General features: G+C 58.4%; 1 protein-coding gene across 2 annotated transcripts in view; it reads left to right on the top strand.

Annotated features, from left to right (window-relative positions):
• Window positions 1-554: 554 nt before the first annotated feature.
• ITPK1 (inositol-tetrakisphosphate 1-kinase) overlaps window positions 555-13,938 on the top strand; it is a 169,408-nt gene continuing 156,024 nt past the window's right edge. For both annotated transcript variants that reach the window (XM_045807579.2, XM_045807576.2), the window contains exons 1-2: window positions 555-689; window positions 1,098-1,328. In XM_045807579.2, the coding sequence (XP_045663535.1) occupies window positions 1,234-1,328 (95 nt within the window). In that variant the 5' untranslated portion in view covers window positions 555-689; window positions 1,098-1,233. The remainder of the gene's footprint in view (window positions 690-1,097; window positions 1,329-13,938) is intronic.

The following is a 13,938-nucleotide window of genomic DNA, read 5'->3' as shown; positions in this document are numbered from 1 at the left end:
GACTTGCACTCCAAAAGCAGTGGATCTCCTGGGAGTGTTCCACCCTCATTTTACATGCTTCTAGTTCCCGCCCCGTCCCCACTCAGTTGAAGGGGACCCAGAGAGGGAGTCTACATCCTGAGAAGACCCTAGGTGTACAGGTCACCACGCCAGGGAGCCCCCCTCCCACCCTGCCCTGGGCAGGGGTCTGTCTCCTCAAGGGAAGAGGGATGATCTCATTGAATGTCCGCATCCGCCCCCCGCTGCAGTTCCAGTGAATTACCCAGGGTGGGGGGGCGCTGAACACTGCTGGGGGTACAGAGAAGCTTTTGATTTCAGAAACTCCCAGAGGACAGGCAGAAAAGGCCCACAGCATGGCTCCTCTTGCCCCTTTAAAAAGCAACAACCCCTTGGCAATGGCCGCCCTTCACCCAGTCCCGCGCCCTCCGTCCCGAAGCTCACCGGCCTGAACCCCGACGCATACAAGCCGCAAACAGCCAGGCCGGGAGGGCGCGGCGCCTTTAAGAGGCGGCGAACGACGCTGCCCCCTAGCGGCCGGCGCTGCGGCGCTTCCTCCGCCCCGGCGGGGTCCAGCGGGCCGGCCGGCCGGGTCAGCGCGGCGACGGCGGCGGCGGGGCCGGGTTCGGCGGGTGCGCGGGCTGCGCGCGGGGACGAGAACGAGGAAGCGACGGCGGCGGCGGCGGCGGCGGGTGAGGACGGCGGGCCTGGGCAGGCCGGGGGGGGAGGCGCGGGCGGCCGCGTGCGCCCCGCCGGGGTCCGAACGCGCCGGGAAGGGCACGCGCCCGGCTCGCGGCGGCCGATCGCGCCGCCTCGGGCTCGGAGTCGGGGCCCGCGGGCGCGGGCGGCAGGGCGGGGAGGAGGAGTCTCGAGGGGCGCGGGGGACCGGGCCTGTGCCGCCGCGGCCGCCGGGGGGCGTGCGGCGCGGCCGCTGGGCTCCGGGGCCCGCGGCGGCCCCGGCCCGGCGCTGGCGATCTGGCGCGCCGGCGAGCCCCGCGGGCGGCGGGGGCGTGGGCGGCGGCGGCGGCAGCCAGTGGCACGCCGCGCTGAGCGCCGCTCCCTCCGCCCGGGCGCCCGCCCCGGCCCGCCCCTCCCGGCAGGACTGCGCGCCCCGAGCCCCGTTCCGCGTCCCCGCCGCCGGAGGAGGTGCCCGCACGCTCGCGGCGCGCGCCGGGCCGCCACACTCGGCCTGTGGGCGATTTCCTCCGGACCCGAGCTCCCCGCCCGAGGAGGAAGATGCAGACCTTTCTGAAAGGGAAGAGAGTTGGCTACTGGCTGAGCGAGAAGAAAATCAAGAAGCTGAATTTCCAGGCCTTCGCCGAGCTATGCAGGTAAGGAGGGACGGGGCCCCGGCGCCCGGGGACCCCCGGCCCGAGCCCGGTTCAGCCTCAGCGGCTGCTTTAGAAGGCTGGAGCGTTCGAGAAGGAGCGGTGCGCGGGGGACATTGAGTCCGAGCGGCCAGGTGGTTGTGGTGGCCGCCGGCGGTGCTCGAGGGGAGCGGCGGCCAGGATGGGCGGTGTGGCACGGACCGGGGCTCTCAGGTGCACTGTGACCCCCGGCCGGGAAGCCCCCAGCTGCCCAGAGCGCGTTGGGGACGCTGCTAAAGGTGGCAGAGGGACCTGGGAAATCGGGGAGTCCATGCCGTCTGCCTGTGGCTGGAGGTTACTTTTGGACTGGAGTGTTTTTCTTCCTTCGTTCCCTTCCCTTCGTGGAGAAGGGCACCGCTGTTCGTATGTTTGCGGACCACCTACTGTGTGCCATGCGTTTGCAGCCCTTGAAGCTGTCATTGCATGTCACTGGGTTAAGCCTGTGTGCGGCGAGTAGCGATACTTGGCATGTATGTGGTGATTTGCTGTCTCATTAGAGCCTCGCACCAGCCTTGAGACTTGACCGGGGTGGTGATTCTGGGCCACGTGTCTGAGAAGGGGGAGCGATCTGCAGAGAGGTGGGGTCTCCCCGCCTGGGGTCCCACAGCTAGGGAGTGGCCGGTGCAGAGGATGTGGGATAAATGTATGTGGTGTAGAATGGCCTTCCTCTGTCTGACGCCCCCCTGCCAACCTCCCCCCATGCTGGTGCTCATTGGTGGAGATTCATGGGTTTTAAGAAGATCACATTCCGAATTATGGAAGCATCCAGTGTTGGTCCAGGTACACCTCACCTTGCTGTACAGCTGTGGCTTTACCTCTGGGAAGCTGTTAGGTAAATTCTGTTCTTACCAAAAGCCTAAGAGAATCTGGCTCCCCAAGCCTTTTGCAAAGTCTAGGTGGAATCCTGTTGTTTTGCAGTGTCTCCACTTGATAGATTTGATTCTTGAAAATGTGTTCTACTTGCACTTTTGTCCCTGTTAGGCCCCCAGACATGTTGCAGAATTGAACAATTGGGCTTCCTTATCTCCTGGTGCGCAGAGCAAGTGGCGGGTCTGAGCCAGTCACCTGCTGGCCTGTGGCATCTCTGTGCCCCTCCTGCCTGTCCCGAGGGCCTGTTGCTCCCTTGCCCTGGGCAGACCCTCCAGACACTGTTCTCTCTGCAGCCAGAAGGGCACACCTTACATGAAACTGCTCCTGGCTCTGCATCCTGTGGCCTGGGGATGGAGTTGGCTGCCATTTCTCAGGCTGGCTTCCTCAGGAGAAAGCAAGCTTTTCATGGTTGGTAGGGCATGCCAAGCAGCCCAGGAATTCACAAGGAAATCAGGAAATCAGGAGGAACTCGAAGCTAGAACTTTGAAAATGGGTCCGAGGACTTTAGAACCTTAAAAAAGGGTGCTTGAACATTGCACCGCAGATAACACACACACGCTTATGGAAAAAATGCCCTAGACACAGGAGAAACGCGGAGAGGTCCCTTTGACATATCGTTGAAGCCCCATGCTGGTGTTAGGTCCCGGAGCTCCTCCTGCAGTCATCTGAGTCTTGGGAAATCCCAGTTAATACCTTGCACCCTTTTCCACTGAGGTCTCTCTGTATTTGTGTCATCCTGTGTCTGCAGCTAAAGCATGAGGCTTGTCATCTGGCTGGTATGTTTTGCTCGTTAATTAGGAACCTCTTGCAAAACAGTTCCAGCCCAGACTCGGGGCTGGGTCCTGCTGCTGGACTTGCAGATTGCCTCTCCCTCCGCATGGACTCCCCCTGCCTTTAAGCGGGGCTGGAGGGGCATTCAGGGCAAGCCTCGATGTCAACCATTCTGGGGGAAATCCAGCATGGAGGGTTAATTTCTCAGAAAAGGTTGTTGCCCTCAGGGTCCGGATGCCTACTTCTGGCCAGAATACTGGCTTCAAAGAGAAGACAGAAAGCATGTGGGCCATTCTAGAACCTCAGGAAGCCCCACTTGTGTTTTCATTAGGGAAGCTCTAGATATTTTGTCCCTTAAGCTTAAGAAGGAAAAGAAAACACCAAGAGAGAGTTTTTCTTCTTTTATTACTTTCAGGGCAGCGCCCCCTGGTGGCCACATTTCTAGACTGGGTACAGAAAGCTCCCTTTCTTGACAGGGCCGCCCGAGCCTTTTGCTGCTGCTGTGTTTGTATGAATGCTGGTGTGATTTTTAGTGGCCCGAGAGCTGACACTGTCCTGTTTTTGACATTCACAATCTGGAGGTGCAATGTTCCTGTTTTGATGGATGATGAATTGCCCATTACTTTCTCTGATGAGAAAGTCCAGAAATGTTTGAAAATGGTTTGAAGCTCCGCTCTGAATGTTTAGGGCAGTGTCAGCGCCGGAGAGGATGGCCTGAATGGACCAGATGAGTTGTTTAGTTGAATGTCAAGCCTTGTAAAAATCGTAGAGCAGGAAGGGGTGTTGGGGATCGTGTCATCTAGCTCCTTTGTTGTACAAATGGGGAGACAGGCATGAGAGGGGCCACTGCCATATTTCTGTTCCTTTTGGTGAAGTTCTAGAACGGGCCCAGCCTCGTGACCTGGAGACCCCCACAGAAAGCCCTTTCTGCTTGGGCACCTTCTTACCTGCACAGGGTCCAGCTGCTGCCGTGTTGTCCTGGGGACAATTTAAAAAAAAAATTTTTTTTTTTTTTTTAGGATTTTTACTTATTTATTTGAGATAAAGCAAGAGCTAGCAAGAGCGAGCGAGAGAGTGTGTGAGCACGGGTGTTGGGGGGGCAGAGGGAGAGAGAGAAGCAGGCTCTCCACTGAACAGGGAGCCCTATGCGGGGTTCGATTCCAGGACCCAAGCCGAAGGCAGACGCTCAACCGACTGAGCCACCCAGGCGCCCTGGACACACTTCTCCTTGCAAAGCTGAGTCGTGCTCTTGCAAATGTGTAATGCCTTGTTCTGCCAGAGGGCATCGCACATTTTTGGCGGCGGTTGGGGGTTGGCTAGGCCTGCCAGGATATGTCTGGTAGGCGTAAGGACCCAACCCTCACGCCCCTGGGAACCCTTGATGGGACGGCCCTCTGGCTGGTGGACAGATGAGCCTTCGACTCAGCTTGTCTTCAGTGGCACTGTTTGTTCCCGTCGTCCCCCTCGGTGTTGTCCCCCCTTGGGCATGGGGACAGGGATGGGGATGAGGCTCTGGTTGCGTTCTCTTTTTCTCCACCATCCTCCCTGCCTTTCTGCTCATGCTGGCGCAGCCTCACGGTTCCCTCACGCCCTCTCCTTGTGCCTTTTTCAAGATGCCCAGGAGGGACTTCCCAGGGGAAGCAAAGAAAGAAAGCTGGTGGTTGGAAATGTTGGGGAGGTTTTTAATTTTTCATTTTTTAAGTTCTCCACAGGGTCTCGTGTGGAAATGCTGGCTGGCCCCCACCCCTCTGTTCCTCTGTGAGTGTTCTTTTCCATGTTCCTTCTCCATTTCTTCGGCCTTTCACCCTTTTCTGTCCTGCGGCTGAACCTGTGTTGGGGGAGGTGGTGGAAAGTCACGGGGCTTCCTGAAGCATCTCGGTGTTTAAGACGTGGGTGGCCCTCTGTCCGTCTTTACTGTTGCATTAGCTGCCTTTGTCATGCGGGCCTTGCAGGCACCTCATCTCACTTCATGTCCCAGCAGCCCAGGGACAAAGAGGTGGAGACACTGAGGCTTGGGGAGTGGGAGGAAGAGACCGCACAGCCCGCCAGCTTTCCCTGGGCCCAGTCCCGAGGCCTCTTTACCGGAGGACCCGGCTTCCTCCTTAGGTCTCTTCTCTCCCCAGGTTAGGCTGGGCCTTCCTGGAGGCTCCAAAAGCAGAAGAATGTCTGTGGGGTTCTCGTCCTCGAGAACCTTGGAGGCCAGCAGGACCGACGAGGCCCGGAGGAAATGTGTTTATTGAGCAATCTCAGACCACGTTCTTGTCGCGGACTTTCCCACCAGTGACCCTTTGTACAGTTGCCTCGGAGGCCACTGACGCTCCGATTTACTGAGTACCTTCTAGAGGCTGGGCCTGAGAGGTAGCAGGTCTGGGGGCAGCAGGGTGGAGCCCCTGCCCTGGCGGAGCTGGGAGTGTGGTGTTCACAGGGACCTGGCCTGGGAAGCCTGCCAGGGCGGGCTTGGGTGCCATCAGGCCCTCCCCTCTCCTCGTCCTACATTCCTTCCTTTAAAAGGGGGTGTCTCGAAGGTCCCTTTCTTCCGGGATGGCTTAGCATCCTGGACTGGAATTCTTACAGGAGATTCCTAGTAGGGAGGAAGGAGCATCTTTTCCAGGATGAAGTGATGCTTGTCTGTGGGTTAGTATTGGTGTCTGACTTAGTGTCTGGGGTGTGCCCCATTTCGGAGGTGTGGGGGTGGGAGGAGGGACTGACCGTGTGACTGTGTGTCCTTTGCCCCAGTGCCCCGAGACTGTTGAGTTATGGAACTGAGTTATGGAACTCAGCCTTGCAAAGAAATGCTTTCTCCCTGCCTCCAAGGGAGAAAACTGGCTTTCCAGCAGGAGAAGCTGTCCATCTGCACAGTCCATCTGTTGGTCCCCAGCCTGGCTCCCCAACAGACCAGCCATGTGACCCTGGGCCCTCCGTGCCTCAGTTTCCGCGATGCAAAGCGAGGATGTTTGCAGTTATGAAGCTCAGGGTTGTGTGCACGGAAGGAGCCAGGATGCCAGGCGTGTGAAGTTGTGCGCGCCTCTCAGGGGCGCTTGTCCTGCTGGCGCTCGGGCGGCTGTCCTGGAGGGTGAGTGCGCTTCGGCCCACACGTGCCTCCCCACTCCAGGGTCTCTGGCATTTGTGGATCTAGTGTTTGTGGTCTGGGCTGTTTGTGAGGGACCCCCGAGGCCCACAATGGGTGCTGCCAGCTCAGCCTGCTGGGTGTGGGGTTGATGGAACGTCAGACCCAGCCAAGGTTCAGGAACTGTCCTGTTCTCCTTTCACACGGGCTCTGGGAGGGCAGGGGTGCTGCCCTCGCCTGTTTAACCGATGAGAACTTGAGAAGATCTCTGTTAATGCACCAGAGTCCTTCCTTTTCTTTTTTAAAGTTTGCAGATCCAAGAGGAGTTTGTGCTGGGTTTCCCCAAAATGCTGAGTCTTCCGGAGCGATTGTGTTACGATTATTCCAACTTCTGTTGTTTCCTTTATCTTTGTGAATGTAAAAAGTCCATTTCCTTCTTGTTGCCGAGTTCCCAGCGCTCAGGGACCACTGCCACTGGCAGCCTCCCTCTCCACGTGTACTGTGTAGACGGGCCCACGCGTGTTCTGGCCACGGCTCCTTTCACGGAACACCGTGTCTTAAGAGAGATAGCACATCTCTGCTTCCTCGGGAGGCAGATCCGTATCACTCGCTGCATTTCTTTACTGGCTGAGTGGTCCCACCCTCCTCCCCAGCTGGTTGCGCTCCCCCCCCCCCCAGACAGTGGGGCAGCCAGTGCCCTGCCCCATCGCCTGGGTGCTCTGGGTGGCTGGATGAGGGAGTGCTGGGTCAAAGGGCACAGGCAGTTTTTCGGGGAAGTTCTAAAGCTGCTTGCCCAGAGGTGGTGCTGCTCACAGGTGACAGCGAAGGGGAGGGCCTGTTACCTATCCCCTCCCCAGCGCTACCGCGTGGCAGACGCTTTTGATCTTGGCCACACGCATGGGTGGGATGGTACTGTGGATTTGCATTTCTCTTTTCATGGTGACATTGATTCCCGTGCAGGCCTGACTTCATTAGGCAGGCCCCCGTGCAGAGCTGGGCGCACCTGGGCACCGGGCCGGCACCTCCCTCCCTAACCAGCAGGCCGTCCTGCCGCTGCTGGTTATGTCTCCCCCGTGGCTTGGCCGGCTTGGGGCATTCGGTAAATGCTTAGTGAAGTGCTTCATGAGTGCAATTCCTGAACGGTTGCAAGTCAATAGGGTTTCTGTTCCCACTCGTATTGTGAATTCAGCTGGTAAGCTAGCTTTTTGAGGGAATGTTCTGGTACCTCCTTTTTAAGAAGTGAGATTCATTTTAGGAAGCACATCAACACTCAGGAGCTGCGTACCTTCCCCCTTCCTGCGTGCTTCGGGCCTACCCCAGCCTCCCGCCACCTCCAGGGGCCCTCGGGACGCTGGCCTGGACGGGACGGTGTGTGGCCTCGCCTGGGGGAGAGTGTGGGTTGGACTCCCAAGAGGGAGACCCGGGCCTGGCGGAGTGGTGTGGCTTGTCCAAGGTCACACAGAGAGATGTGACTCCAAGACCAGTGTGTCCTCCCCCCTGCCCTCTGAAGCCCCCTTTCAAACAGCACTGCCTCCAGAGGTATGGCCGGGGTGCCTGGTGGAGCAGCTGGGCCATTCCCCTGGGGCCGTTGGAATTCGCCTCAATTCCTCGGGCTTTGTCTTGCTTGCTGCAAGCCTCCTTCAGAAAGCACCCGCCCCGTGGCCTGGCCTGCGCTTCCCCCACTGGGCCTCATGGGCTGGTTTCTGTAGGCCCGTCATGGTGCCAGGCCGAGGACTGTGACAGCTCCCGGGACTGTTCCCTCCCCCCACCCTGCTTTTAGGGCTCAGAGGGTGGGTCTGTCACTGTCTGCGGGGATTTGAGACTCGCTCCTATGAGGAAGTCGCCTGGTGGCACTGTGGGACAACCCACCGGGCAGAGCCCACTGCTAAGCCACTGACTGCCCTGGAGGGGGAATCAGGACACACAGTCAGGTGGCCATCCCTCCCAAAGGCAGCTTCTGAGAGGTGCCCGTGATTTCCCTCTCTCTCGGAATCTTCAGCCCCTAGTGGTTGTGTGCGCTCTCTCTCTCTCTCTCTCTGGACTTGCGCTCATCATCTTGGAGGCTCATTCTGTAGAAGTGGAGACCTGCAGTTGTGTTCGTGGCTGAAACCCAGGGCCTCCGACAGCGCACGTGGTAGGAGCCCAAAAGACTATCTCTTAGTGGAGGAAGGAGCTGACTGGTGGGTTTGGAAGCCTTTTCCATGTCCCTGTGGCTCAGCCAAAAGCCATTGGCTTTTGGAGTGCTCTGGATTGCCCTGGGCCCAGAAGGAAACCCTGGGGTGAAGGGATATGGGGGGAGTCCAGGCCAGGGAGGGGCTCCTGGGCTTCATGCCTTCATTTTTTTCTTTTCCCCACTTAGCATACATATCCCAAGCAGGCACCTGTCCAGCCCCGTGCTGCATGCTGGTCCCTGTCCTCAGGCACCCACATGGTTGGTGGGGAGATGAAGGTTAAGTCAGCACACAGACGCACTTATATGCCACACGGGGTAGTTAGTTCCAGGAAGCCTGTAAACAGGGGAGACCTGTGGTAGGGGTGCCTGCAGCCACTTTAGCACCATGTGGTCAGAGGAGGCCTCTCTGAGGAGGTGACATTTAACCAAAGAGGCTGAGAGCCGTTTCTTCTGGGAGCTGAAGGAGCTACAGGGTGGGTGTTTTCTGCTGCTGAGAGGCCACATGCCCTGGCCTGCCTCTGTCGTAACCCTGGGTTCTGTGTGGACCTTGGGCAGCTGTTTAGGGAAAGGCCGGCTGATTTCCACTTTAGACAGGTAGTCAAAGAAGACATTAGAGTGTCCTTGGTATCTTTGTTCGCTGGCAGTGTAATGGGGGGCCAGGTGGGTGACTCTGGGGCCTTCTTCCCACCTGAGGCTGCAGCCACGCTCTGGGGATCCTGAGGGCGGGGGATTGGAGGCTCCATGCTCCCCTCTGGTCTGGCCCAGTCCAGCAGTTGTGAGCCTTGTGAGTGGGGGAGGGGGGATCCTTTGCCCCTGGTGGTAGGCCCCAGGCCAGCTGACCTTTGCCCTTTCCCAAAGCTCAGGTGAGGCCTCAAGGTGGGGTCTGAGGGTGGGGGAGGGAAGCCACTGCAGGTCGCTCTCTTTAACAGACATTTACCTTCCTCCAGGCCAGTGTTTGCCAACGTGCCCAACAAAAGAAGCACCTGGGACACTGGTGAAAACTACACATCCTTCATCTACCCCCTTCCCTTTAAAAATCTCCAGAGCAGGGGTCTAGGAGTCTTCTGTCCATATCAGTACCCTGGGGATTCTTCTGGGAAACCCAAACCATCCTTTACCAAAGTGTGTTACTAGGGCCTCACCCGAAAACTGTCAGGCATGTTTAATGCCAAGTTAAACAGGTGAGAAGTGGTCCCTGGGGACAGGGCCTCTCCGGGAGGGCATCCGGATATAAAGGTTCCCAGGCCAGTCCGTCCTGGGCACTCAGCTTGCTGGTGCTACCTTTTGCGCAATCGTCTCTCCTCTTTTAAACATTTCTTGCCTCTGGCTGCTGGCTTGCAGTGGAATTACTTACAGGTGGGTCCTGAGGCTGGACAGGAGCTAGCTTTTGCACAGGAGATAGTCCTGGGGATGTCACATCCTGGGGATGTCACACGGGTCGTCAGGCCAGGGCTGGGAGCGGGAGCGGCGGCCCAGTCCGTGGGTCCCCACTTTGCAGTTTCCTCCGCATGCCCGTTAGCTTCGCGTCAGAGGTCTTGGAGCCCAAGCCGTGAAGCTGGGACTTGGGGCTCGTCCATGCGGACCTCCATGCTTCGGAAGGCTGTGGTGATGGTCCTGTCCCCCCCCCCCCATCCCCAAATCGGTGGCTCATGTCAGAGCGGAGCTAGAACCTACCACAGGTGAGGCACTATTGCCGATGGGAAATCTGCCCTCCCAGGTGGGTGGCGTGTCTCCATGTGCCAGATGGGAACACCGAGGCCCGGGGAGAGGTGACATGACCTGCCTGGTCAGGGCTGCGAATCGCAGAGCTGGGATTCACCCTGGCGGCTAGTTGACTTCTGAAACTGTGCTGCGTCTACACTGACGGGTGGTCTTTGCCCCCATCTTGAATGTAGCATCCGGGTACCGATGGCTTGATAACTGTTTCAGAAGCAAATCAGAGTGTTCTTTTTGGAGCATTCTCAGTGGACAGTTACAGGGCCAAGAGGGGTGGTAGGCAGGGGGATGGCCATAAACTCGGAGCGCAAGACTTAAGACTTGCCTGACCGGCTGTAGACGACTGGAGAGCCTCCCAGAGCCTCCGCTGCTCTGTCCAGTGGGCATAATACCGCCACCTCCGGGGCTGGCGAGCGTGGCAGGTGCATCATGAATGATGGCGTTCCCCCTTCTCCCTAGGAGGCCCCCGCCCCAGCCCTCCTGCCTGTCCAAGCTGGGGCCTGGGGCCTCTGACATATCTGTGGTGGAAGCCCCCAGCCCAGGGAGGACAGGTAGCCTCCCTGCCTCCCTTCCTGATCCTTTTCTGGTGTGAGGGTCCTGTAGTGTCAGTGACCAGGACATGCCTCCCGCCTCCTGGCTCACTGCTTCCTGGGAGGGCCCGGGGAGGAGGGTGGGTGGGTGCAGAGGGTTTGGCTTTCATTTCTGCCTTATACCCTATTTCCATCCGGCAGTGGAGGGCTGGGGTGTGGAGGTGAGGAAACATCTGGGTGCCACCCTGGGCTGCTCTTGCAGGTTTCTGGGCCGCCTCTCCCCACCCCTGGAGTGTCTGGGATGGGCCCAGCCACCTTTTTAAAAAGCACCCCATTCATTCCTTCAAGCAGTCACAAGACATGTATTTACTGAGTGCCTGCTGCATGCTGGCCAGTCTTGGGCTGTGGGGACCCATAGAGCAGTGAGCCCTGCAGAGTCCCGTCTGGCCCCAGGGACAGCCCAGCCCTTCTAGGGAACGTTTGCTGGGCTGTGCCCCTAAGAGAGGAGGGTGGTACGGGGGACAGGTGTGTGGGGCTGTCTTCTGTTCTCCCAGGACTGGGAGGGGACCCTTGGAGAGGAGAGGAGGAGCATGTTGGCATGGGGTCGTGGTGTTTGTGAGCCCCAGGTGCCCCACCTGGAAGGACTGGCTCCTTCCCTCTTAGGATCCTGGGCATCTTTCTCAGCAATGTTCAGTGCTGTGGGACTGTTGGTTCCTCTCTGGGCTCTTACTTTTTTATTTTTAAAATTGTAAAATTTTAAAATTTTATTTTATTTATTTATTTATTTATTAAAGATTTTATTTTTATTTATGTGACAGAGAGACAGCCAGCGAGAGAGGGAACACAAGCAGGGGGAGTGGGAGAGGAAGAAGCAGGCTCCCAGCGGAGGAGCCCGATGTGGGACTCGATCCCGGAACGCCGGGATCACGCCCTGAGCCGAAGGCAGACGTTTAACGACTGCACTACCCAGGCGCCCCATATTTATTTATTTTTTTAAATACTCGGCACACCCAGCATGGGGCTTGAACTCACAACCCTGAGATCAAGAGTCCTCCACTCTCCCGCCTGAGCCAGCCAGTTGCTCCCATTGTTGGTTTCTCTTTGGTTGGAATTTCCCCTTTGCACCTCACTTTTTTTTTTTTTTAAAGATTTCATTTATTCATTTGACACAGAGAGCGTGAGCAGGGAGGAGGCAGGCAGAGGGAGAGGGAGAAGCAGACTCCCCGCTGAGCAGAGAGCCTGACATGGGGCTCGATCCCAGGACCTTGAGATCATGACCTGAGCTGAAGGCAGACGCTTCACCGACTGAGTCACCAGGCACCCCTGCCCCTCACCCATCTTACAGATGGGGAAATGAAGGCCCAGAAAGAAGATGTAGCCCTGAGTTGTAGAGCAAATAAGAGGGGCAGCTTGGGTTTGAACTTGGCCTCATGGACACTAAAGTTTATTTTCTGTTTTATTCTTCTGTCTTTTCATAAAGGTTTGTTTTGGGGTCCTTGAAAAGAAAGGGGAAGTCTGACCATTCCCTCAGAGGGCCTGTTCCTGCCTCATCTGTGAGCAGGTGTGGGCAGGGCTGGGATCTGGGTGGGAAGGAGCTGTGCTTTTTGGGGAATCCACCCCCAGACGCCTTGGCCCTCACCTTGACCTGGGTGCAGCCAAGCTGGGGGCTGTGCTGAAGCTGCTTCGGGAGCCTGGTTCCTCCCTGAGCTGGGGAGGAAGGTCCAGGCCGGAGCTGCTGGGCCTCGCGGAGGCCTTTGTCTGTAAATGGGGAAGTGCCTGCAGGGAGGAGGGTGCTTCCGCCCCGCTGCCCCGGGTGTGGGTGTGGGGGGGGCGCTGTCGGGTGCGTCTAGAGGTGCACACCGGCCTCTGCCCGAGACCACAGGGTCCACCCTGCCGCGGTGTTTCCAGTGACGCAAGACCAGCTGCCCCGGGAAGCCTCTCAGTCCATAGAGGGAATCGAAGGCTCAGAGAAGGGGTCCGTGCGCCTTCCCCGGGTTCCTAGCTCGTCACTCCTGGGGGTACGGTTTGAACAGCTGTCTGCGGGAAGCCAAGGCTGTACCCGTGACCATGGCAGAGGTGTTCGCTGTTGCTTTTGCCAGATGGGTCTGGAAGACGGGAGGAAGATGGCCTTCCTTTGATCGGTGCTGTTTTCCAGCGGCTGGTGCTCAGTGCCCTGGGTTATCAGCTTTTCTCCTTTTCCCTTTCAATTTTGTTTGGAAGTGCCGCTCGCCCAGACTCAGGACATTTAGGTGCTGACTCCGTTGATACCCGCTCAGCTGGGGAGGCCAGCCGTGGTTCCCGGTGACGTCCGGGGACAACGTGTGTTTTGGTCGGTGGTGGGATTTGAACCCTGGTTTGGCCTCTTACTGGATGGGTGACCCCGGGTGCGTTTCGGCCCTGCTCTGGGCCTTGATTTCCGCCTTGTTAAGAGTCGGCCTCGTGCCTGTGCGCAGGGGGTGCTCAGCATGCGGTCTCCCCTGCCCTCCTCCGGGCCAGAGACTGTCTTTGAAGGAGAAGGAGGCTGGGCTCGCTCCCCTCCCTGTAACCAGACCCGTCGTGTCTGCCTACAGGTGACAGCAGAGGAAAGGTCCTCTGGTGAGGTACAGAGGTTCACTGTCTCCAAGGAGTAATTTTCCAGAACCTTTGAGCTGCAAGGGGTCTTTGCAGATGAGGATTTACAGCTCCGAGTGCCGGCCTGGCAGGTTGGTACACGCGGCCGAGTGGCTGGCCAGGCTGGGACCTCAGCTCCAGAGCCCACACGTGCCCCCCTCCCGACCCCCTGCCTTTGGCCTCCAGGGAGCCATGTGCGAGGGTGAGGCAGGGTCTGTTTTGGGCCATCTGGCCAGCCACCCCTGGCCAGGATAGGCCGTGTTGGTCCTTGGGCCCAGATGCTTGGGGTCCCTCCACGGCCACCCACTCCTGTGGTCTTTCTCATCTTCCTCCAGCCTTGCTGGGAGTGCTGAAGGGCCAGCTCTTTGGATTCCAGAAGCTCCCCTGGGAAGGGTAGGGGAGTGGACAGGCCCCTCCTTCCCCGAGGCAGCCATATGGGACGTGGGCAGTTCTGTGGGTGCCTCGGTGCCAGCAGCGGACGGGGGACTCCCCTGAGAATGACACCTGTGGACCTGGCTTTGTGCCTGCAAATCTGTCCCCGTTGCTGGAGGACACCCTGGCAGCCGTGTCCTCGCGTCCTCTCCCTCTCTCAGTCACTGTTGACAGTGTCAGGATGAAGTTAATGATCTGAGCAGAATGTTGATGGTATAGCTGATTCCTACAAGTCACGGGGATGTATTGATTCCGGCAGAAGCTTCGGTGCCGACCGGGCTCAGTGACGATGGGGCTTCCTACGTGTCATCTCCATGCAGAGTTCTGGCCTCAGGCGAAGGTGGCTTCAGGGGCTCAGATGATGTTCCAGGACCTGGCCTCTCTCATGTTGGCTCCGTTCCCAGG

This window comes from Ursus americanus, chromosome 26 (genome assembly GCF_024610735.1).
Source record: "Ursus americanus isolate L20-20 chromosome 26, mUrsAme1.1.p, whole genome shotgun sequence".
In the NCBI taxonomy this organism is placed as follows: domain Eukaryota; kingdom Metazoa; phylum Chordata; class Mammalia; order Carnivora; family Ursidae; genus Ursus; species Ursus americanus.
This window is presented reverse-complemented; position numbering and strand designations above follow the sequence as displayed.